Here is a 26,190-nt window from a genome sequence, read left to right on the forward strand (position 1 = left end):
CGACTTGATAATCGTGATGATCATTTACCACTATAACTTTGGTTAAAACATAGCTTGGAATTTGCGGCCTTCTAAATTGTGAACGCCACGTGAAAACTGAATGTAACTTCTTCGAAAAAGTATCACATAGTTTCAAATAGTTACACAGGGCCAGTCTAAAGGATAACACTCCAAATTAACCAGTTTAATTTATTGAAATATATCTCGAATTTCCCCATTAACATTTTTCGAACTGATCGTTTCTAAATGATTTATCTCCCTTTGTTGTATTTCAGGTGTACCATTGTTGATCGTCATAATAACATTAAGCATAGACACTGGTCATTATAAACCATCCGCTGATTTGTAAGTTCACTACATTTTATTCTATAAAAGTACAATAAAATGTGTTGACTATCTGAGAAGTCGTATCAAGTCAATATCCGTTCACGACATACGAATCATGGCGCATGGTGGATAGTTTTAGACGATTTGAGAAACCAAACATTCCGGGTCAAGACGAAACCGTGTAGTCAAATGCCTATAGGCTATATAGGATATGATTGAGAAATGGAATGGGGTTTAGCGTCCCACTGTTTTGCTCCGACTGGATATAATTGAGGGGACATGGTGGTTCAATGAGTAAGACGATGTCTCAATATTATAACCAGGAGGTCCTGGGTTCGATCCCGATATTGGCCGTGAAAGAGCCTCAGGATTTTCCAGTTTGGGTTCCTCTTGTCAGTGGTGTAGGATGGAGGGCGGATACCGAGGACCCGTGACCACGTTAGCGTGCACGTAAAATAACCACTGACAGCTGCAATTAGATTGAGAGTATACGGAACACCGCTGGCAAAATTTCCCTCAAAGATCATACCCTTCTTTATTATACCGATTGGTGCAGAAAATTAGGATGTTAAACTCTATTTAATGTAAAGCTGTTATATTATATTCCGGGAGTCACGGTGGCTAAGTGGGTAAGACGCTGGCTCGCTAGCCTGGGGGTCGCGTGTTACCTCTCTGCATTAGCCGTGGAAGTTCATCGGATTTTCCGTCGTGGTTTCTAGTCGTTCAAATGTGACGAAAAACCGAGGTCTCGTGTATACATTGGCTTGCACATAAAAGATCCCCTGGCAGTTGGAATTCGATATAAGAGTAGGCGATAGTGCCCCCACCCGGGCAAAATTTCACTCATAGCACACTGTATGGCGTATGCCCGTCTTCATTAGCCCAGTATAGGAGCAGAACAATAGGACGTTAAACCCCATTTCATATCATGTGGTACTGAAATGTAGCCTACTATTACATATTTAATTTTTTTTTCTACTTTCAGTTGCTTCATATCTCAAGCTAGTCCCATAGCATACTATGCGTCTCTGGTAGGACCAGCCTGTGTCATATTGATAGTCAATACCCTGGTGTTTATATTGGTTGCTAGAGTCATTCTCAAACCGAGGTTTCAGCAACAGGAACGAGGCACCCACACCGTCACGCCGGCACAAATCCGTGGAGCCTTCACCGTCATGATTCTTCTCGGAATAACATGGGTGTTCGGTCCATTGGCCATACATGGTGCCAAGCTAGTGTTCAATTATCTGTTCTGTATCCTGAATTCTCTCCAGGGCTTTTTAATCTTTGTGTTTCGCTGTTTGTTCAATCCCGAGGCTCGACTTGCCTGGATACAGCTCATCAAAACGGGAACCCTTAAGCGACGTCGTGGTCCCGTCAAGTCCGTCTACTCCGAATCTTCGTCGAAAGTAGAGAGTAAGTCCCGATCAAACGGTCATTTAAATGGCCATTCTAAAAGTAACATAATACAAGCCAATGGCTGGCAAGGTAACAAACTGAACAATGACTGTGATGACAGTCCCTATCTTAACGGACATAATAGACGTAGTACTAAGTGTTTAAATATGGATTTTAATATGGAGAATAATATGCTCAGTGCTAAAGACAGTGTTAACACAGAGGAGGAATATATACCCGATAAGGAAATGACACAGAGGGATGAAGATAACACCCATCTGTAAGCTAGGCTTATATTAAATCTGCCTATAATCTAAATTTAAGACAATAAAACTATGTTTAAGGAGCTTGCCAAAAAGGATCCACAGAATTTTGAAACTCCTGGTGTAGGCCTGTAAAAACGTATCCGGTTTTCCAAAGAGTCAGCCGAATTTTGAAATTCTTGGGCACAGGCCTAGAAAAAGTACTCGTGTTTCCAATGTTAAAATGAGTTTTAAGACATTAAAAATGCTGTAAAGTAGCTTGCCAAAAAAATGTCTGCCGAATTTTATAACTTCTACTAAGCCTATCCAGTTTTCCAAAGTTAAAGTGAAAGGAAGTAATGAATTATGCTATGTGAAGACAACCAGGATTATGCCAGATATTCGATTGAATTAAGTTATAATAATCATTTATTTTATCAAGAATGTCTCTTCAAATATACCTTTTGAGATATTACTTTTCAAATTAAACCCGCTGTCCATGTAGTCGCTTTAATGCAAATGTAATGTGACCGTTTCAATGTAATCGGAGAAAAGGCGCACATGGAAAACGGTCCTTAGAAAACGGTCTCGAACATCAATTAACACAGAGTTCTTGGCAATCTAAATTTAATAGCGAAACACATGTTTTAGTTGCATAATATCAAAATATCTTCAAAACAATCTCATATTGCTCCAAATGTATGACGCCTACGTTTGTATATTATGTGTTCTTGTTGCCATGGTGTTCATATTCTACGATGTTTATAATATGTTTGTGAAATCCATATGTTAATTATATTTTGAATTATGGTATTTTTTTTATCATTAATCAGTTTTTCTCATCATTTAATTTATTGTCTGTATATGTTTGTATGTTCTAGTCATATCTGAGTTTTACAATTTATCAACATGTTGTACATTTAGCATACAGATTGTTGTACAATACCTTCTTAAAGATACATTATGGGAGATTCGATAACGAGTTCTCATTATAATAGTTAAAAACTAAATAATGTAAAGGCAATTTGCTGAAAATTTCATTTAAATTGATTCACTGTGAACCGAGAACTAAGCGATTCAAATTTCCGCCTAGCCTCGATCATCATTACTAAAGTCAGTACGATAAACAGCATAGTCTCGATTATCCATTTAATCATTAAATCGTGAAGGAAAGTAAGGCAATAAATCGGCTCACAATCCGCAGGCTAGCGATGCCATCTAGAGATGATTATGGTCTTGATAAGTTAATTAATGTCTAATTAATAATTTAGATAACAGATTTAGCTCTTGCTACTATTCAAATGAATAGTAGCTAAAAACTTCAGTTGTATTTTAATTAACCATATATTGCATTTTCCAGATATGTATTTATACAAATTTTTTATGGGGAACATTTGTTCCAATCTTCCAAAGATATGGCTGCAGTAATTGAGAGAAGCATTTATATAAGGTCACTAATGAAGGGGCGATAATTCTAATTACGAGTAGTTATTTTGTGTTCAGACCACATCAGATTAGGCAAAACTAATATCGTGGAATTATTATTTTTGTGCATAAGTTAATAATAGTTTACTTTAAATAACAGCATCTACAAATTTAGATACTGAAAGGGGTGGAGGCGATTGGTTGGATTATAATATTAAAACTTAATGAAAAGGGGATTAACGTCCTAAATTCCTGCCCCATCTGGGCTGATAAAGATGGACAGTGAGCTATGTTGAATGGGCAGCGTCGTTTCCGCCAAGTCTTATTGAATTCCAGTTGTCCATGATTCTTTTACATACAAGCTCACGGGTACATCGGTGGAACTCATGGTTTCATTCCATCCGAATGAATAAACGGCATTTCCTCGCCAGGCTCCCATTCCCACACTAGTGACAAGAGTAAACCCGACCGGAAAATCGTTCTAGGCCAACATCGGGATCGGGACCCGCTTGTTAGTGAGGCAGCGTCATACTCATTGAACAACAATGGCTCCATTTTACATTAAGATGTTCATAATATATATGTTATATAATGTTTTATTATACTGTAAAGCTATAGAAATGAAATGAAATGGGGTTTAACGTCTTACTGTTCTGCTCCGACTGGGCTAATGAAGACAGGCATACGCCATACAGTGTGCTATCAGGAAAATTTGGCCCGGACAGCGGCACTACGACCTACTCTTATTTCAAATTCCAACTGTCACGGGATATTTTGAGTGCACACGAGACCTCGGTTTTTCATCCCATCCGAACCACTATAACTTGTCCCTTGTCAGGCTCTCTGTCCTGCACCACTGACTAGGGGGGATCAAGTGAACTATCTCGGTCAGGAAACAAACACGGGACCTCCATGTTAGCGAGCCAACGTCTTACTCACTGACACACCGCGGCGCCGTTCTTACGGTAAACGTATATAGATCCATAACACTGTCATAATGTCTATATTTTATCATCTTATTATAGTTGTTGTTTTAATACTACGTCAAGAATTGTTGAAATGATTTATTGTCAATTTACATTTGTTTCTTCGTGAATATTCTTTGTTTCTTTATTTGTACATAATCTACAAACATAAATATATGTAAATAAACGATGTTTGTGCAACGAAGACCGCATTGATTTGTAATATAGATACTGAATCTATAAACCTCTCCAGGGGGCGGATCTAGGATCCTCAGCATTCCATGCAGAAATATCAGATCTCCATATTAACGTGGTGTAGTGACAATACGCGGGGTCTGGATGGATTTCTGCCGAAAATTTGAAAAAATTTGGAACGCTTTAGAAGCCATTCCCGACTGGACCCGCGCCTGCTGCCAGACCACCCTGTTGAATAAAACATTGAAGTAAGCCTGAATTTGTCATGTTTTTCGAGAATCGGGCGAAATTTCAGGAATATATAGAATCTTAACGATACATTAAGGGAGATTAGATAAAGAGCTGGTAGTTCTCACTATAATAGTTAAAAACCAGATAATGTAAAGGGGATTTGATGAAAATTTTAGTCAAATTGATCAACCCTGAACCGAGTATTTAGCGATTGAATTTTGTACCTAGCCTCGATCATCATTACTAAGTCGGTACGATAAAACACATAGTCTCGATTATCTATTTTTTGATTTAATCAGAAACAGCAAACTAGCGATGCCATCGAGAGTTGATTATGGTCTGGATAAGTTAATTAATGCCTAATTAATAATTAAGATAACATTTCAGGCCTAAAGAAAGGCCTGCAATGCCAATTGGCAGATTTAGCTCTTCCATAATGTATGTTTAATGGATACAGTTCGATGAAAGTAAATTATTCACTAACATTTTCCCTTATATCTAACAAATATCTCATATTTTTGATGCAAATTATAATTTTGGAACAACTTTTATTGGCCATCTGTACGAATACAAACTTTACCAGTCATGACTTTTATAGGGAACTTTAATGTCTGCGACACTCATGGTCCAAGTTAATTTGACCAGCGAACACTTTAGCTTCTGGTTGGAAGATAACATCGAGCTTCATTACAAGAAGACAAAAACGAATAAAACAATTCTTTGGAGAACTAACTAGTGACCAACGAATTCAGGACCTAGAAAGGGAGTGCGTGTATTTTATACAATTGTTGATACTACAATATCACAATTAAAATAAGATTTGATGGACAAAAGATGGTAATTGATCTGTTTAATGTTTTATATCCTGCGAATCTCTTGAAGCTTTCAGACGAAGAATTAGGCATGTGCTCATCTAAAATGTCTATTGTAACCGCTATTGTCAAGTCTCTCTTATATTATGCGGGATTAGTAGAATCAACAATAATATTATAAGAACTATATTCAAGAATCATATATCCATGTGTTGTGTGATATTCGTATAATGTCACCCAGTTGCAGCATTCAATTATACCTGCGTCAGCTAAAATAAACCGGAAGAGGGGCGGGGGGTGCAGGCATACAAACAGGCACCTGGTGAAATTTTATTTTTATTTCCATTGCGCGTATGAGTCTTTAGCGGTGTGTGTGTGTGTGTGGGGGGGGGGGGGGGTGTCCAGGAGAATACCCACGAGGTTGGACACGCGGACCTACTTCTTCTCAAATATTGTACAAGCTTAATTGTGATCGAAACAATGCCACTTGACTCAATGACAGACCTTATTATCTAAAGTGGACGCACTAGACCACTCGACCACCCGATTCCCTGAAGGTTCGTAGACTACAAGTGTACCATAATCCGGTAAGACAGAAGGGAATGAATGAATGAATGAATGAATACTCGCTCGGCATACAAAAATTCTCTCACAAACAAAATACACTTTGACTTTCAATTTACTCGACCAAACAACAGCATTCTATGGATTTATAACTTAAAACCTTTCTAAACAGAGGAAACGTCATACAAACATGTATCAAATGTCTGTGTGACGCTGTATTTAACTGGAGATCTAAGTCAGATTACGATTACAATCTTTGCATTGCAGGCAAGGAAACATAAACTAATTTAAACACGGAGAACAATTATTTTCTATGAGGCACATCCAACCCTTACATTTTTTTGCAGTGTATTAAATGTTAGAGATGCATCTCTTTAATGTGAACTTACAAATAAATACAAATAGTGTCTTTTTTATGTTGATAGATTTTTTTTATTCTTAAGCACAAATAAATACCAGTAATATCATTTTTTTTATTCTTAAGCACATATAAATCCTGCCATAAAAACACACATAAAAAAATAATAGAATTTTATTCCATTCCAACGCAAGATGGTGTATGTGAACCTGAAATTTACTTTAATTTATGGGGGGTTTTTATGGACGAATAGAAAATGATGGTTTAATGTGTCTGAAAATCTAAAAGCGGACCTGATTCGTATATACTACTCCTTTTGCACAGTTGCTCAAACTGGTTTGATGTGTGGCTAAATTTTCATTGGACATTATTAAACCTCTAAAGCTTCATAGGCCGAATGCTAGCCTAAGCACGCCCTTTACCAACAGTGCTAACAGTATTTTTTTTTCTCCAATCACGGGTGCCAAAAGATTTTTTACGATTCACATTTGCTATACCTTACCGTGTGTAATCTTTAGATTTTTATATGAATAACGATTCCTTTCTGTGTCCACTCCCTCTCCCAGATCTATTTCTACTGATGAGCAAAGCTTTCCTTCATAACGAATGCTACTATTACATACAGCATAGAAGACCGCATGTATCCTTGACGAACCCCGTCCCAGATTTTAAAACTCTCCAAATACCATAGAAATAAATACAGATACCATGTGTTAGTCTAAAAATAATCGATGGGATGTTCAAATCTCATTCCTACTGATGGCCAGAAATTTGCGTTATAACGTCTGTAACTAAATTTAAAAATGTTCCAGATAAAACGGAGCCACGGTTGCTAAGTGAGTATATCGTTGGCTCGCTAACCTGAAGGTCCCGTGTCCGATCCCTACATTGGCCAAAACAGTTCAGTGGTGCTTGACAGAGGGTCTGACAAGGGTCAACGTATAGTCTTTCGAATGTGACGAAAGATCGAGGTTCCGTGCACACATTTGCGTACACGTGAAAGATCCCTTGGCAGATGGAATTCAATATATGAGTAGGGCGTGAGAGGGCAAACTTCGCTCACAGCACACTGTATGGCGTATATCCGTCTTCATTAGTCCATTCAGAGCAGATCAGTTGGGGGTTAAACCCCATTTCATTTCATTCATTTCCATATAAAACATACAAATAAGATAAAGATACCATATTATTCGTGACTTCCTACGGGTGATCACAGGTTTTCTTGAAAACGACTGTTGCTATTACGTACATCATAGGAGACAACGTGTATCCCTGGCGAGCCCCGTGCTAGACTTTAAAACTCTCCATATAGTATAAAAACAAAATAACGATTCCATATGTTAATCTAATGATCGAGGGGATGTTAAACCTTATTCATTTCTTTTTATAATCATTTGGTAAGCATTTTAAAAATGGATTATTGTGATTTTTTAAATACATAAATACGTCGTTCATCTCCACAATACCATGTCCGTCGGTATAACTTGTCCAATACTTTTTTCAACCAAGCTTTAATAGGATTAACAATTTTTAGAAATTTTCGCAGTGGATGTATAAACATTTCGACCTGTCTACACCCAACTATAAGAATTACCTTATTGACTTTGCAGAATATGGAAACACAGAACTAAAATAACCTTTCACTTTATCCTTATTGGTGAAAATAACCCTTACGGACACAAATCCCTGTTTAAGTCGCAGATATCTACTTATGATAGATATTTTAAGACAGTGTTTTTACTTTTTATTATTTATTTTATTCCATACGTGGAATTACGCCTCCGTTTCCTTTACAAATATAGAAGAAAGGAATATGTCAAAAAAATAAATATGTCATAAAATAAAGACATACACTAATTTTCTGTACAATGTAGTATGTAAATATTATTTTTATTTACAAGAGGGCTATTTTTGCTTGGTTTCTAATTTTGGTGATAAATTAAAAGATGATGGTCTGTGTTTGTTTGTGGGGAATTTTGAAATAACTTCACGGCACACGGTAAATCCGGGTCAAGCGACAAGAATCAGGTGGTTGGGAGGATGTTTAATTAGCCAAGTTGGTGTTTGATTCTGGGACAAATTCTCCGACTTGCTAACAGTCAAGATGTATAAAATTAAACAGGTAGTGTATATTACTGATTCTTGCCATCCTTACTTATTGTAAATTTTCTCCATGGAAATAGAGTCTAGTTTAAGTATAATTCGATTGTATACATTGATCAAGGGAAAAAGTTGGAAAAGTTTCTATAGTAATTAATGAAGGAAATGTAAAATTTGTCCATGCAAGTAGAGTTAAATGTTAGTATATCTCGATTTTATGACATACGCAAGGGAAAATGTTCAAAAGTTTGTTTAATTAATGTATCAAGGGAATTTATCAATCTTGACCAATCAATTTTCATCCATGCAACTGACTCAAGTTTAAGCATTCAGTGATCAACGGAGAAAAAGTTGCCTAATTAATGTATCAAGGAAACAAAACTCGGCTAGTTTTATATTATCGTGGTTTCATAAAAAGATTGTTACGATCATTTGATTAATCAATCAAGTTTTCTCAACTCAAGTATAGACTTTAGTTTAGTACCTCGATTCGAGAAATGGTGAAAAGATTGTTAATTAATTTATCAAATAAATGAAACTCAGTTAGTTTACAGGAATTCTTCATTAAAAATAGCTTGATTAATCAATATGTGGATGAAAGGATATTCTAAAAAAGAGTGGGGTTTTTAATTGTGTGAAAGACTGTTTAGTTCAGGAGATCCTTTATCTACTAGTATAATGTTCTCCTTCCATATTCATCTTTAAGATTTTAACCGTGTTCCTGGTGCTTGTTTTAACAGCCGTTTCTGCTCAAAATGGACAAGAAAAGGAACTGGATGGTAGGTCAAACAGAGTTTTCTTTTGTCGTATAAATGCGATTTTTCAAAAAGTATAACGTTTGAAATTAAATTGGGAATTATATAAAGTATTATACACAAATTATCACTGACAATAGTCATACAAGAATTAAACATGTTTAAATTTAAATTTAAAAAGTACATTTACTGTTTTATAAAAATTATTTTACATATTTTTAAACAAAATAGAGATGCGTGCATATAAGAATTAAACATGCTTAATTTTACATGAAAAAAATTATATAATTATGCATTTAATGTTTTATATGAATTAAACATGTTTTATTTTACCTATAAAAAATTAGATATAGATGCAAATTTACTGCTTTTCTTTAACATTAATACCTAATGTAATAAAAATGGGAGAAATTTTAAATGTATATGAACCATTACAATGTTGTGACTTTAATGTCAATAATTTCAATTACATGTGTCGATTATTTAGAATGTAGTCGGGGTTTAAGAAGAGCGCACCCAACACAAGAAAATGGCTACCAAATATTCGTTAGATCAGGTGGACATTCACAGTGGTTAGACAGACAATGTTCACAATATCAAATATATGAACAGCGTGTTTGTGGGTGTTTAGAACCGGACAATTCACCAATAGAATTACCACAACCAAGGCAAGATAACAGTTTCCAGGCTGAGAATGGTAACCAGGAAGTTGCCGTTATCCCGGACGCCGATGGCAACTGTGCGTTCCACAGAAACAGTAACTATGATCCATCTAAATACGAACGATTTAGTGAAAACGGTTGGGTGGAGGAAGATTGTAACTGGCCATTTTATACCGGTTTAATCTGGGATCAGGAAAATTGCCGATGTGAATGGGGACCAAATCCATCTTTCCCTAAGCTTGTGGATAATGATGTTGGTAAGTTAAACTTTCAGATTTACTAAGGTTTGATAAATGATTCATCAAGAAAGGTCTTACCCTAAATATAAAATGATATCCAACAGACTCTTTTATTATTATTTATCATTATTATTATTCCGCATTTATACAACGCCACTTTAAAGCAGTACCGAACATAAACCTGCTTTGGGGAGGACAAGGGGGTTGGATGGCTGAATGGTTAGCACGTGTGCGCTGTATCATAAAGTCTGTCATTGACTCACATGGCGGGGTTTCGATTCTCCGGTTGTACGTGACAAGGGGGGTAGGTCGCCTGTCCAACCTCGTGGGTTTTCTCCGGGTCCTCCGGTTTCCTCTCACTGCTAAAGACCCCTACGCGCAAGCGAATTATATTAGTCCCGAAATGGCCTAGTTTGTGTCGAGTGGACCTTAAACCCCATCTCTCCCCCCCTCTCTCTCTCTCTCTCTCTCTCTCTGGGGAGGACAAAATCTGGGCAAATTAAAGATTATTTGAGGTAGAAGCATGTTTCTGATTAAATAGCCGCGTTTTCGATTTTTCGACCAGGTATTCGTCGCTACACCATGAACTGGTCGCTAACCGCTACTCATCTTGTTCTTGTTTTTCTTCTTGGGGTGACGCTCTTCGAAAAAGCCAAGGCTCCGTCAATACAAGTCCGATCCGTAAAAATTGTCATGCTTGTTTTTTTTAACAATTCTGTATCGAATTGGTGAATTAGATTTTTGAATTTCATCCAACAACATGGTCAGTTCCTGGTCCATGATACGATCGTACTTGTTTAACTACAAGTGCATGTAGGATGAATTAACATTTTACAACAGAAACACAACAGAAATGTGTTAGGCATGTGAACAGCTCAAGCGAGAAGAATAAATATATTATATCGAAAACATCTTCATCTGAACATCGTTTGAATATTCAGCATTTGTATGTTTAAAGATTCTCTAGAACTTAAATATAAAATGCATCACTACTACTAGTTAGTAGACGAGGGTTAACTTCCGCCTCCATCAAGAGTGATATCACAAATTCATTGACTGGAAAAGGTTATATTTCTTTTTTCTCTTTTTTTTCTGAAAAAAGTGTATACGTTTGCTTTGAAATGGGCTAAAGTTAACATAATTGTTTGAAGAATAAACGCTTTCATTGACATAAAGTGCCCCGTAGTCTTTGATGCAAACCGCTGATTGTGCCTTAATGGGCTGCTAAAACACGTTCTTTCATATTTGTTTACTATTGTTTTTGAACTCGGTTCTCTGTTCAACTTCAGTCAATAATTTACTGTTATTCTTGCCTTGAAACCCGTGTGTTAGTTTAAAACGAACAATAATGAAATTGTTCATATGCCTCGTAATCTCGACCGTAAATTTGCTTTTCTCAATCAAACAGTTTTAGATTTTGGTTAAAAAGATTTCGATTTTGTTAGATTAAGTAACAATGGGTGGGTAAGGTTCGCCTTACTAGGTACAACTCAGTAGATGCTATATAACCAAGAGCGGTTCAAAAGTCTAGAAAAAAGAAAATTTGGAATCAATTTCACCTAAATTGTATCTCAGATACTTACGAGTATATATCATACTCACAGATAGCTTGGAATTACCAAGTATGTTCAAAGACGAAACTTTGGTCGAATTTGACGTGTTTTGTTTTGACTTTTCTTGACAAAATCCTAAAAATAAATACCTACAACACAGACTACATACACATTATAGGTGAAAAACCTCGACATAGAAGCACCAACTTCTGAAAGTCATGCTTAAACTATTGTTTTATAGAGTTCGAAGTAGTGAATTACGAGTCAACGTTTTATATTCCTTCAGGAACGAGGAGAGTTTGATGGCCAACTGGTCTAACATGTGTGCTTTACATCACAATATCTATAATTGAGCCATGTGACGTGGTGTCAGTCCAACTCTGTGGGGTTTCTCTAGTCTCCCGGTTTCCTTTCACTGCTAAAGACCCCTACGCCCAATCGAATTCTTTAAATAAAATTGAACCCTATGTTAGTCCCAATATGAACTTGATTGTGTTGAGTGAACGCTAAACCTCATTTCTCTCTTATCTCCTAGAACGCCTGGTGACATCTTCTAAAGTTCTCCGAGTCCATACTCTTCTGGGTTTACATTAATATGTCAAGGTGTTTACTCCAAACTTTATGTGTTTTTATTTCAGTTTTTGTCCCAGCACCTTGTCTTCTCATGTTGAATATGACATTTGATGACGCCATTAAAGATGAAGGTAGAGATTTATGGTTGAAGAGAAACACTAAAGATTCGACCGACATTGTGTCAGATCCAGGAGCAATCGGGAGAGCAGGTCGATTCCAGGGAGATAACTCTAACATCGCAGTTCCATTCTTCAAAGGCAATTCATTCGGCACTCTGTTCAAAATGGCATTCCGTTTCAAGCTTTGTGATGACCAGCAAGAGTTCAAAATAGACAAAGCCTGTGATGGGGGTTCATCCACACCTTTTGTTTTCACGTTTACCGGTTGGGATAGTAAATTTACAGTTGCCATGGAGACTATGAATACTATTGGACCAATTGTAGAAGAATGCTTTGTTCCACAAGTAAGTCTCGCTCTTAATTTATCATTATTTTTTTATAGAAAATTCAGAATGCAGTGACATGAAATGAAATGGGGTTTAACGCCCTACTGTATAATGAAGACGGACAGTGTGCTATGAGGAAAATTTTGCCCGGGCAGCGGCACTATCGCCTACTCTTATATCGAATTCCAACTGCCAAGGGATCTTTTGCGTGCATGCCAATGTATACACGGGACCTCGGTTTTTCGTTTTATCCGGAGGACTAGACAAGGGGGAACCACGCCGGAAAATCTGGATGAACTTTCTCGGCCAATTCAAGGATCGAACAGGCTAGCGAGCCAGCGTCTTGCCCACTTAGCCACGTGATCCCCTCCGGCAAAAAGAACTACGAGGTCAAAATGTAAAGCATTCCACAGACCAGCGTGGTATTATAGTCGCGAGCACAAACGCGGAAGATCATCCATCCCTTTCCGGTATTATTAATAACGGTGACTGTCGAGAAAGTTCCAGGGTGCTTTCCCCCTGGCAAAGAGTAGGCGACAGCTGCGCTGGTCAAATTTCCCCTGATAGCACAATGCATGGGGTATGCTCGTCTTCATTAGCCCGGTTGACTGGGGAGAGTATAGATATGTTACCGATTTTGTTTCTTGTAATTTTGAATTGATATTTAGATAAATATTTACATAATATATTATATTTGAAATAAACATGCATATTATATTTCATATTTTAGACCAACAATGGTTGGAACAGTGTAGTCATGATTTATCAAGATAACTTTCTAGAAGTCATGATCAACGATTCACCCTGTATTTCATCAGAAAAATATTCAGGTAGGTCAAAACCATATCAGTGAGAAGATTTTTGTTGTTGGGCCATGAACTGGGCTCCAAGTGCTACTCATCCTGTTGATCTTTCTCTTGATCTTCTTCTTTGGGGCGACACTCTACGGAGAAAACCTAAACCCCGCCAATTGAAGTGTGATCGACCTGCCACTTGACATGTTTGTTCTTTGGAATATTTGGCATCGATTGAGGGACTTTCGATTTTGGATATGATATCACAATTCTAAGATGGCGGCGATGATTAGTACACACTTACTAGTGATAAGCACTGACGTATGATAAACAAACATTATTATGTAGCTCTGGGTTATTATTTTGACATGCTATCATCAGATACGAGAATTTATATATACTCTTCAAAAAATGAAGGGGATATTGAAATGCAAATACCTATGTAGGTTGTGATATGATAAATAGTCATGGACACTTGACATGCTTTGAGAGTATGTTCACAGATGAAGAACTTATCACCGCAACAGAACCACTGAGCTGCACATGCGACACGCAATAGCGCCATACACGTGGGAGGGGTTCATTGTCAAATTTGACACTTCAAGGAAGGGTTGATGAAAACTGACGCGTGCTGGTTTATCTATCCATGTTTGCTTTCCTATCGGTTCTTGCATAAGATTTACTGTTTAGCGTATCTTTGCTTTAGTGTGTTACGTTTAATTTGATCGGGAGACGCGTTCGTCGACGTCAACATCAACCGACAAGACTGCAAGAATTGGCCGTGGCACTGCAAGAGGAGTGGGCCTGATTTCCCCAAATCGTGATTGGGCGGTTGTTTAGGAGCATGCCACGACGAATTGCTGAATGTCTTAGGATTGGTGGAGCAATTACTCATTATTAAGACAAAAATTAAAAACGTCCATTTTCACTTTTGACGGTGTATCTCTTTGCGAGTGAAATGGGGCCGTCAGATAAGCCGCCCATATGAACTGTTTATGTTCATGTGTAGGCAATTGGCCTGTTATTAACATAAACTGGTTACCTCTAATAAAAACAGCAGTGCATTTCCGCAGTTTTTTATTGTTTCTAAATATCCCCAACTTTTTTTGAAGAGTATATATTCTGGCCGCGAATTCACAAAGCATTCTGTCTGAAGTTTAGTAGAATTTACTCAACTTTCATTGTTTTTGTGAAATATCTTTGATCCACAAACATAGTTTCTTCTTAATGTATTTGGTACATTAAAACAACAATCTATTTTAAAGGGCTATTTTTTAGTTAAAAGGGGGCAAAAAGTTTAAGAATGCTTTGTGAAATCGGGACCAGCTCTTAAAATGCGTAAATTAACGATGATCTCGGTACAGCGGAACAATTAATACACATTATTTATATAAAAATGTTATTTAAATTCAAATTTAGGTGAAGTGAAGACGTCTGAATGCCCTATTAATTTCCCCGGTGCAAATTTCTGTGGAATGATGGATGAGGTATTTGTTTTTCTATTTTTCGTGTGACAATTGTGGCCATGGGGTATATCATCATTCACGGGGTTGTCTGTTATTGGAAAGTACTCTGTTATAGAGTAACTTAGTATATACATCTCCCATTCTTGATTCCGCTTTAATTCCGTACATCTTATCAAGGCTAGATGTTGTAAACCTGGCTGTCGTTGCTTCAGGAACATGTAGTATATAGGACAGTCATATGTTTTGGGGTATAGGAAGGATTTGAATTTTGTCCAACAGATGGAACCAAAATTATTGTTTAGACTGGGCTTGGGTCTGGAATTTCCATCGTATTTCTTGATCAATCGAAGATGATCGTCTGGTTAAAAACCATGCATGGTGATCTTCTGTGTAGTCCAGATGACTCGGAAATCTGATTAATAACCATAGTAATCTATAGTGCAGTCCAGATGACTCGGACATTTTGTTAATAACCATAGTGACCTATAGTGCGAGCTAGATCACTCTGACAAAGTGACAATAAGAATCTGTGAAAACGTGATGTTCTTTAGTCCCTCGGCAATTTCCAAAATCTGATATGCAAGTTAGCTTGGCATATTATCACGAATAGAATGAATCTTTATTACGCAATAGTCAGGACAGCACATCCATAACAACACAGTTCTTATCCTAGATAACATCATGACGTTAATTATACGTAAAATGTACGTCAATGGGTCAGTAATACGGTTTACGGTAGTTTACAGTTTACCATCATTTTGCTCAGCTGCATAATGTTAATTTAACGTCAGAAAATGCGTCATTGCGTAATGATATACAGGCAGGCGTCCTGGAAGATGTAGATTGTTAATGGTAGAAACTAGAGCTACCAGTGGCGCTGGACACGACGTGATACAATACACTGGACTTTCGCCTTTTGATTGCGTTTGATTGGTCGGAGGAAAGAGCAGTTGGGTGCAAGAAAGGTCGATCTATATGTAATCACCAAAATAGGACAACCCTCTTTAACTTTCGGAGCCACGATTGCTCAGTGAGTATGGCACTGGCCCACTAACCTGGGGATTCTGGGTTCGATCCCGGTATGGGTCGAGAAAGTTCCTTGGAATTTACCAGCCTTATTTCCCTTACAAGAAAAAAAGTCTAGTCTTTCAGATGAGAAGAAAATCCGAGGGCCACCCATGTGCTCGCGAAAGATCCATTGACCCATGAAGAGTAGGCCGAAATAGCGCTGTCCGGGCAAAATCTCCCTTATAGCACACTTCAATGGCGGAAAAGTGGGACATTAAATCCATTTTATTTTATTTTGTATTTTCAGTTTTATATCACAAGAGGTTGTCGATATTAACCAAGAGGGGCAGGAATAGCCAATTAATTCGGTTTTACTCACATTGAGAAGAGAATTACATCTACTACTTAATTCATTATAAGACTTTAAAACTTGTATATTATTATTGTCATCTGTTAAATATTGCTCCTATTTTTAATATTTTTAGATTCGTTAATAAATATAAGAATGCTTTATGTATTCAAGTAGACCTTTAATGTTCTTCCTATCCTTAATTTCTTTTGAAATATCCTTTCAGTACATAAAGGTATTTTCAACATATAAATGGAAATATAATTTGTAAAATTATAATCTATATCAATACATGAAAAGCGGGACACGAATGTCTTGAATCGGATCAGACGGACTTTGTGTGTATATTGGCCACCGTTATTTGTGAGACCAACCTTTGTGTTATTTGTCGTCATGTTTCCCATTCTGAATATTAAAATTCTTGGCTCTCTGTCAGTTCCCACACTTGCTTCTTCTAGTCTTGCTGTACTTCCTCTGGCTATTTTATAATAGATATATTAAAGAAAGAAACGAAGCAATGGTAGACTGTTTTATTTGAACACATATTATACTCATCCACCAAACATGGAATAAACATTCTACTATTAGAGAGCTTTAGTTAAGGTATTTAAAGAGAACGTCTTCTAAAACATGGTTCTTCCGGGTAAATGGTATGCTGGTTAATTTATATAATCATAATCATATAGAAACTCTTTAAGGCCGTTTTTAATACCCCAAAATTTTAATAAAAGGAGATAGTTATTTGATAAAAGCGGTTTGGAAAACTTTTGTAAATTCTGATAAAAGAAAAAAATTTAAATACATTGATCTTAATTGAGCACTACGAAAGGTGTATTCAAGCTAAAGTTTCTCAATTGAAACCAAAATGCAGACCAAGCGATAAATAATTAATTGTAGGCCAACCCAAACTAAGAACAAGTACGATGGTACACAATTCGATGTACGTCAGTTGATGCGCAATTGGCCAAGGAACAGGCATGCCAAGTTCACGTCGCCTCAAAGAAGAAGAAGAAAAAGAAGAAGATGTGTAGCGCGTGGGGCCCAATTTCTGGTCAAGAAAAAAATAAAAGAATACAATACACAAGTTGAAACACTACCAAATACATAAATGTAATTAATTATCTACAATTTGCATTAGATGTAATTCTGTCCATCATACAGGAAATAAGATTAATATAGATTTTAACATGCCGCATCACATTCCAGTCATTGTCTGTGTTAGTCATGCTGTCTAAAAATACAGAAGTCTACTACTACAAAGTTTTGAATATTTATGGACTACTGTAGTTTTAGAGAAATGGCCATTCACATATTATTTATCGTAATGACCGTCTATATTCTAAACGCCCCTCTACGTTATTGGTTTATACTAATGCTGAGAAAGCGTCAATTTTGTTCTCAATCATATCTGGGGGTTCTGGAACGTTCTCTGGATGGGGTACCTCTTCTTCAAATCGTCGACAGTACCGAGAAATGGTTATCTACAAGTGATAAAAAGAAAAGATTTTAGTTTAAAATCAGATGTCAGATGCGTTTTGTTTAATGGATCCACTAATTAGTTCTTCTAATTTAATTGCATTATGTTGTTATATGGAACACTGTAGATGCCATTTCCGACAACTGTGGGTTCCGGCTCCCCTAAATTGAGTCTGAGCGGAAGGGAAGGGGCTGGACCCCATGTACTTATCGTCAGTGTAGGTAGTGTGATAAGTCCTTCTCCCCACCCTTCACTTACCAGTGAGTTTCTAATATAGAGATGGGCGCTACTAAAAATTAATTTATAGTAAAAATATTTTTCGTTTTGGAATCTAACTTTAGTAGAACTTACATCATCAAGATAACCAACATATCTTGATTCTTTCTCCAGTGGATCAGTTCCAATAGTCATAGGACAAGATGTCTTCTGCACAGGTCCTATAATATAAAAATAATCAGTTTCACTCAAAATCCTTTTAAAAACCATTAAATGTAGAATATTATCAATTTTTAATTAAATAATATCTGAAATTTAATAACAGGTGCCCACAATTATTATCTTACCTCTAAATTCTTCTGAAATGATACACGGTTGGCCATCAACACGAAGTAAGAGAGTTCCATCTTCATAGATAAGCGACACCTTATGCCATTGGTAGGGAAGCTAGAACAAACAAAATCATTTGAATAAGTTTAAAACACACTTTCAAGGGCAAACTGATCCGTGCTCTCTGTGAAAGATGAAATAAGGAAACATTGATGATGCGTCAATATTACACTTTTTATTCATTATCGATAAAATTCTGAAACTATTTTTTAAATTTAAAAATGTGTTTAATGTGACATTTCAGCTAGGACTAGTTACTCTTACTGATACAAACCAATCTATTTTTTTTAACATATTTGTACTCCATATCATTTCTTTTGAATCTGGATATTTCATAATATTGAAAGAAGGCTTAATTTGTTATTCACCCTTTCTTGAAAAAGATGCACAAAAGAGTACACACGCTGTTAAATTGTTGATTATAAACACAAAACACGCCGGGGTAAACACAAACTCCATCCGCCACTAGTCCATGTGGTGGGAAGAGTAGTAGCATGGTAACTTTTAAAAAATCAGGGGAGTTAGGGGTTCGGGCTGTATCATAAGATCGGTCATTGAGTCAGCTAGCGTTATTTCGATTCCCCGGTTGTACCTGGCAAGGAGTGAGTTGTCCAATCTCGCGAGTTTTCTCCGGGTCTTCCGGATTCCTCCCACTGGTAAAGACCAATTGAACCATATGTTAGTCCCGAAATGACCTAGTTTGTGCCGCGTGAACGTTAAACCCCATTTATCTCTCTCTTACAAAAATAATAATTCTATGGCTTTATTTATTGTGCTACCGGAATAAACTATAATTATAATCTAAGCATAGAATCCAAACTAGGTGCTGCTCAGGTTGCCTTTCTTATGAATAGTTAGTTACAAAATCTTATAATAGTCTCGTGTAAGCTTGTAGTGAATCGAAAATGATCTTGGTGACTGTTAACACTCTCGACTTCGGTCGGTAACAATAAATGACTTCCTTTTGTGGGCCATTTCCGGATCCACCATGGCAAAGATTGTTTTGGCATTTCAACCATTTCTGTCACTTGTGTGAAATTAATGGACACCAACAATGTCCGTAAATTGTGACAACATCATAGGACTGAAGAGGTTTAAAACAGTGTTATATTAAAACCAAAGGTAAATCAAAACTAACAACTTACAAGATCTCTTGTACAGACTATGGCCTTGCGAACATTGGCGGTTTCGAATGCCAACAAAAACGATTGATCTTCGGCCCGGAAACCAATGGCGATAGAGGGCGTGGTATAACCCAGTTCTGAGACGTTACATCCGTTTGACATGATGATTTGGTATTTATCTTTGGTATCAGACTTCTTCTCGGCTTTAAAGCTGAATTCAATTTGAAGGGAATCACTCATCTCATTTCCAGCAAAATACCATACTGTTAAAAAGGCGTCTTGTAAATAAGCGGCCCTGGTGCTCGTTTTGCCTTGTATCTGTCGTAAAGACAAAATGGCGCCCGGGTTCAGCTCAATAAATGACGACTTGGCATGGTCGATGAGCCCAGTTTCAAATGTGGCATTAAACATGGTGTCACAGGGTTGAGCTTCTGAAAAACAAAACACAGAATGTGATGGGATTTAAAGTCTAACTGTTTTCTGTAACAACGGGATAATGAAGATGGACATACGCCATGCAGTATGCTATGCGAGAAATATTGTTTGTCCGGCATTTTCCTTGCCTAGGTCCGGCACCTCCATCAACCGGGCTAATGAAGATTGGCATACGCCATACGATGTACTATAAGAGGAATTTCGCCCGGACAGCGGCGCTATACTATTGTTTCGATTTGCAATGTCAGGGGTATAGGTACTGTGACTCTAATAAAAAATAAGAGGCAGTGAATAATATTAAAGATCAATTAACATTCATTAAGATTATATTGGAAGTGGTAAAAAATATTTTCTGAAAGTTCAAATATTTCGTAAAATGTTTATATTCAACTGTGTGTATCTTAGTATCAAGTGAAAATCTTACCATCGCCATGAACGAAGTTTTCATTGGAATCAGGTCCCCAGATACATCGACACATCGTCTGGTGCCATATTAGCCCTGAAACTGCTAGATTACAGTCCCGCACAACCCATTTCCGGTTTACCATTTGTTCGTATTTACTGCTATTAAATGAATGGGGTCGATAATCCAGACATTTGTGGGGTAATTCCAGGGCATCCGATGCGTATTCACACCTGCACAACGTCTGGTTCCACACCAGACCTGTCTGACAGACCTGTTCATACCAACCTTTATTATAGTAAACTAAAAACTTGTTGGGATCAGTTTTGTGAGTCTGATGCGTTGCTGAACAATCTGAGAACGAAAACATTAACGGATATTAATCTCTGTACAATATTCTGATTTACATGATACTTATTTCTTTTAAGCTATACTGTAACCAAAAGGAATCGTATCCAGGACGAGTCGTAACCAGAGACTGTCGTTATATACCCTCTCGTAACCAGTTTAGATACATCCTACTCAACGTTCACAAGTCGACTCGTAACCAACATAAGAGTCCCAAATATGTTCATTTTTAGTTTATCAGAGCCTACAGAAGCAGTTCTACATTAAGGGACTACCATCCTGTGCCTTAGGCGAGGGTCCAGGGGTCGCCTAGGCCCCGGAAGCTCCTGGTGTTCTGGATCGCCAGCGACGCTTTCAAAGCGATTTCTGACTAATAAAATTACTCAGCAACAAAGTGAAGTTTTAATTCTTTTCTAAATCCCTTACCTTGAAAACACAATCGATGGTGGTTTCATGTGATGCTGAACTGGACAAATATATGCATAATAATTCCAAGGTTGTGGACACTCTAGAGGTCACAATGTTTATCCGATTTTGATGAAACTTATAATGTATATTTATAGCCCAAATATCTCATATGTATATTGCGTGTAATAACCCGGAGAAAGGAGCACTTACGATCAAATTATTGCGAGGCTAATTGAAATGCGCAATTGGAAATGATGCAATGTGCAACTTGGTACCACGTGTGCCATAAGTTGCCATCCTAGCTAAAAGTAACATTTTGATACTTACTGACAGCAAGTTTGGTAGGAATAGTTGGTTGAATTGTAGTCAGTTTGTTTATATTGTTTACTTCCGCTCTCATGTTCAGTGGTTTTGTCTGCTTTAGCTTTCTGTTGTCTTTTCCTTTATTTGTGGGAAGCGTTAAACACTGACAGATAAGACCCAAGAGGATCAGGCATCGTATTGACGCCATGTTGGTTGTAGAATTACGTTTTTATAGTCTGAAATGATTATCAACATAAGGTAAGGCAATAATAAAATTATGACGAACTCATGGGTTTTCTCCGGGACAGCCAGTTTCCTCCCAATGCTAAAGCCCCCTACTCGCAAGCGAATTATTGAAATAAAATTGAACCCTATTATATTAGTCCCGAAATGATCTAGTTTGTGTCGAGTGGACGTTAAACCCCATCTCTCTCTGTTTTTCAGTTTCTTTCTTTAATGTGTTTTCCAGATTTACCAAATAATGTAATGAAATCTTTTCATACCGTATAAATGAATGAAATATTGTTAATGGCACGTCAGCTCCAACCGGGCTATATTGCGCCAAAAATATACGTATGCTGGCAGTATAAAACAAAGGGATATCACCCTAGGCTGGAGCGGACGTTAAGGCCGAAGAACCAGCCGCCAACAAATCTCTGTATATAGTCATAGAGCAGGAGCCCAGGGGGTTAACCTAGCTGAAAAGTGTACCAATTTTCTCCTATGTGGTATCAATGTATGTATATCTGGTATCATCAGAATGTAAGTCTGCCGGGTTTCTGGTGGTGGGTGTGGTATTCCACGCCCAAAATGCCATGCCCCCAACTATTCTAGATTAGCTCAAAAGTGTACCACATGAAAATCGCACAGCAATGTACCGTACATCTTCGGGTATTACAAAAACACTCTGACAGACATTTCTAGTGGTGGGGTACCCCTGACAGAGCTATGGAATTGCGAGACATTTGTAGTGATGGAGTATCCCTGACAAGAGTTATCTAATTTCCAGACCAAAGCTAGGCTAGATTAGCTCAAAGCTGTACCACCTAAAACAGCTTTGGAGTTGTTCAGTACCACCACAGGAATCATGAGTGACCACTGCCAGACAGTTTGTGCTGTGGGTTGCCCCTAACAGACACGCCCAAAATAACACGACCCCCAACTAAGATAGATTAGTCGGCACTGTTCCTGTGGTCCAAAAAATTAAAAATTATGCCAGGATGCGTAGAATACTAATACCTAGCACATATGGAAAAGGCGATACACTGCGGTTGTAGGAACAATTTTATTTTTCAAAAACGCATTTTTAGCCCCATAAAATGTTTTTTGACCAAAAATCAATTTCTTGCAATCGCAGTTTATCGCCTCTTCCATACGTGCTAGGTATTAGTATCCTACGCAGCCTGGCTAAAAATCTATTTTTTTAGAACACGGGAACAGTGCCTGCGAAGCTAGCCTAGTTGGAGGCGTGGCATTTTGGGGCGTGTCTGTTAGGGGTAATCCACCGCACAAACTGTCTGGCAGTGACCATTCATGACTCCTGTGGTGGTACTGAACAACTCCAAAGCTGTTTTAGGTGGTACAGATTTCAACTAATCTAGCCTAGCGTTGGTCTAAATATTAGATAACTCTTGCCAGGGATACTCCACCACTACAAATGTCAGGCAATTACATAGCTCTGTCAGGGGTACCCCACCATTAGAAATGTCTGTCAGAGTGTTTTTGTAATACCTGAAGATGTACGGTACACTGCAGTAAGATTTTCGTGTGGTACACTTTTGAGCTAATCTAGCCTAGTTGGGGATTATGGCATTTAGGGCGTGGAATACCACACCCACCACCAGAAACCCGGCAGACTTACATTCTGATGATACCAGATATACATACATTGATACCATATAGGAGAAAATTGGTACACTATTCAGCTAGGTTGACCCCCTGGGCTCCCGGTCTATCAGTGTCTTACGCGCTGAGCCAGCGTGGCGCTATTGTATTAAAACAAAGCCTGTTATTTTTTATATATTATAAGAACGCTCTGTTATATTTCTGTGTATTATAAGAACGCTCTGTTATATTTTTGTGTATTATAAGAACGCTCTGTTATATTTTTGTATATTATAAGAACGCTCTGTTATATTTTTGTGTATGATAAGAGGAAACCTACGAGGTTGGACAGGCGACCCAACTCCTTGTCACTTACAACCGGAGAATCGAAACCACTCCAACTGACTCAATGACAGACCTTATGATACAGCACGCACGTGCTAACCATTCGCCTCCCCCCCCCCCACACACACACACCCTGTACTATAAGAAAGCTTTGTTATATTTTTGTGTATTATAAAGGAAGCTCTGTTACATATTTCCACCCGTTCAAGGTTCTGTAGGATTTACACGACCAGTGCAGACAAATACTGGAATCAATGACAACACAGATCACGTGTTTACATGACAATATTCCATTATCCTACAATTGTAACGTCACGTTTTTGCAGATTCTGTAAATTCGTCGAACAAACGCGATATTTGTATTAGATGAGTTAACACCATAGTGGATGACGACATGGTTGATTTCTTGTTTAAACTAAATTCTTAATGGGATGTGTAAACACGGATACGTTGAATCGGGTGAGAAAGTAAGACTTTTGAAGTGTAAAAATCATTTTAAAAGAAGTGACAGATCCCTTAGAAGTTGGAATCCTGACTAGACTAGATTAGAAATGAAATGAAATGGGGTTGGACGTCTTACTGTTCAGCACCGAATATGCTAATGAAGGACATACGCCATATAGTGTTTTATGGGGGAAACATTGCCCGGACAGAGGCACTACGGCCTACTGTTATATCGAATTCCAACTGTCGAGGGTTCTTTTACGTGCATGCCAATGTATATACGGTAAACACCGGTTTCGTCCCATCGAACGACTATACGTTGTCCATTGCCTCCGTCCTGCAACACTCATAATTGACAACAGAAAACAAAATTAATTTATAGCTTACTTAGTCGTTAACTTTATTATTAAATATCACTAATCGTTTACGAATCTTTAACTTTATTATTAAACATCATTTGTCGTTTACTTTATTATTAAACATCCTTAGTCATTTACTTTATTATTAAACATCCTTAGTCATTTACTTTATTATTAAACATCATTAGTCCTTTACTTTATTATTAAACATTATTGGTCGTTTACTTTATTATTAAACATTATTGGTCGTTTATTTTATCACTAAACATCATTGGTCGTTTACTTTATTAAACATCATTGGTCGTTTACTTTATTAAACTTCATTGGTCGTTTACTTTATTAAACTTCATTGGTCGTTTACTTTATTAAACATCATTGGTCGTTTACTTTATTAAACATCATTGGTCGTTTACTTTATTAAACATCATTGGTCGTTTACTTTGAGAAAGTAGTGAACTTTAAGGATCGATTAAATTAAATGGAATAAATTTTATATAAAAGGTTTTCAGACTATGAAGTCAAGCCCATTTTAATAGTCTCTAGTTTACGGCAAACGGCGCGGGACAATAACGTGTATTAGAAATGAAATGAAATGGCGATTTAACGTTCTACACATTTCGGAACATGGCCATTTTGGAAAATAACTCATGCAGATAGACCAGATATCTGAAAGTCCCCAAATATACACAATCAAAAGAGTTTTCAAACTGAACTATTCATAGCGGAATCCTCAAACACCGAGACCAAAGCGTCCATGATAATTTTGAAACTTTCATAATGCACAAATAATATATTCTTTAAAAAAAAAAAAAATAAAATAGTTCCACATTGAACAGACGAGTCTTTAAACTCGATTTGAATGATTCCACTGAAGAGGCAGATTTTACACTTAATGGTAAGGAATTCCATAGATTTGGAGCACTTAACTGGAAATATTTGTATCGAAAAGTTTGAAGGTTAAATATGTTCTTCAAAATTGAAACATTTTTTATTCATTTATTTCTATTTTTTACCTAATATATATACATGTACATGTCTTTAAGAAAAAAATTGTGCTCCCATAATTTAATTACAACATCATTTAATATTTTTCTAAATTGTGTGCCTTATGAAGCTTTCGTTGGCATTCAAACCATGACATATACATTTTGGATAAAATTGAAATCAATTTTTTTTTAAAAATGACAATGACAATAAAAAAATAAGACATCGATTAATTTGTTTCGTTTAGAGTAAAAATATCGAGAAATAAAAGTTTCAAGAAATCTCTCCTTACCTTTTTACCAAGAGGTCTTCATAAGTCACATATCATTGTTCCAACAAGTTGTGAGAGAATTATTGTCAAGGTTCTGGTTTTAAATACCGTTTATTTAACCTTCTCGTAAAACAAAGATTCGCTCGAGGAAATATAAACAAATAAATCTCACATGGAGAACTTTCCTTGAAATCTTTGTCAACAAAGCGACTGGTTAATCTAAGTCTAAACACCATCCGAAACCAATGAAATTGCCGTCGTTTTTAGGAATGTGATACATACACTTTGACATACATATTTTACCCATAAGAAAAATGTGTATCAACCACATATATACCTTTTAAATAAAGTTGAAATCAATTCTTACAAAAAAAAGTAGCATGCGATCAATGTAACTT

General features: G+C 37.0%; 3 protein-coding genes across 4 annotated transcripts in view; 2 read left to right on the top strand and 1 right to left on the bottom strand.

The window, feature by feature from the left end:
• The window catches only part of LOC126827309 (cadherin EGF LAG seven-pass G-type receptor 2), a 97,398-nt gene extending 92,840 nt beyond the window's left edge, over positions 1 to 4,558 (top strand). For both annotated transcript variants that reach the window (XM_050556581.2, XM_056102390.1), the window contains exons 16-17: positions 276 to 345; positions 1,313 to 4,558. In XM_050556581.2, the coding sequence (XP_050412538.2) occupies positions 276 to 345; positions 1,313 to 2,009 (767 nt within the window). In that variant the 3' untranslated portion in view covers positions 2,010 to 4,558. The remainder of the gene's footprint in view (positions 1 to 275; positions 346 to 1,312) is intronic.
• A 3,956-nt stretch (positions 4,559 to 8,514) lies between these two features.
• On the top strand, positions 8,515 to 16,646 carry LOC126827324 (uncharacterized). Its single transcript, XM_050556605.2, has 7 exons — positions 8,515 to 8,639; positions 9,324 to 9,396; positions 9,860 to 10,291; positions 12,465 to 12,862; positions 13,575 to 13,674; positions 15,058 to 15,125; positions 16,420 to 16,646. Exons 1-7 carry the CDS (start codon positions 8,622 to 8,624, stop codon positions 16,447 to 16,449), a joined length of 1,119 nt encoding a protein of 372 aa, XP_050412562.1. The 5' UTR covers positions 8,515 to 8,621; the 3' UTR covers positions 16,450 to 16,646.
• A 331-nt stretch (positions 16,647 to 16,977) lies between these two features.
• LOC126827323 (uncharacterized) lies at positions 16,978 to 25,923 on the bottom strand. The gene is made up of 7 exons (XM_050556604.2): positions 25,814 to 25,923; positions 21,590 to 21,801; positions 20,528 to 20,860; positions 19,690 to 20,099; positions 18,502 to 18,601; positions 18,290 to 18,375; positions 16,978 to 17,942 (listed from the first exon to the last, which is right to left on the bottom strand). Exons 2-7 carry the CDS (start codon positions 21,771 to 21,773, stop codon positions 17,826 to 17,828), a joined length of 1,230 nt encoding a protein of 409 aa, XP_050412561.2. The 5' UTR covers positions 21,774 to 21,801; positions 25,814 to 25,923; the 3' UTR covers positions 16,978 to 17,825.
• Positions 25,924 to 26,190: the final 267 nt, after the last annotated feature.

This window comes from Patella vulgata, chromosome 7 (assembly GCF_932274485.2).
Source record: "Patella vulgata chromosome 7, xgPatVulg1.2, whole genome shotgun sequence".
Classification (NCBI taxonomy): domain Eukaryota; kingdom Metazoa; phylum Mollusca; class Gastropoda; family Patellidae; genus Patella; species Patella vulgata.

Bases quoted from the DNA above. Each gene is read 5' to 3' on its own strand.
- LOC126827324 (XM_050556605.2), top strand. The intron at 9,397-9,859 runs GTAGGTCAAACA...TCGATTATTTAG, and splicing joins ACAAGAAAAGGAACTGGATG to AATGTAGTCGGGGTTTAAGA. The intron at 12,863-13,574 runs GTAAGTCTCGCT...TTCATATTTTAG, and splicing joins AAGAATGCTTTGTTCCACAA to ACCAACAATGGTTGGAACAG.
- LOC126827323 (XM_050556604.2), bottom strand. From the start codon at position 21,773: ATGGCGTCAATACGATGCCTGATCCTCTTGGGTCTTATCTGTCAGTGT. The intron at 18,376-18,501 runs GTAAGATAATAA...TTTATATTATAG, and splicing joins CATTTCAGAAGAATTTAGAG to GACCTGTGCAGAAGACATCT. The intron at 17,943-18,289 runs GTAAGTTCTACT...TATCACTTGTAG, and splicing joins ATGTTGGTTATCTTGATGAT to ATAACCATTTCTCGGTACTG.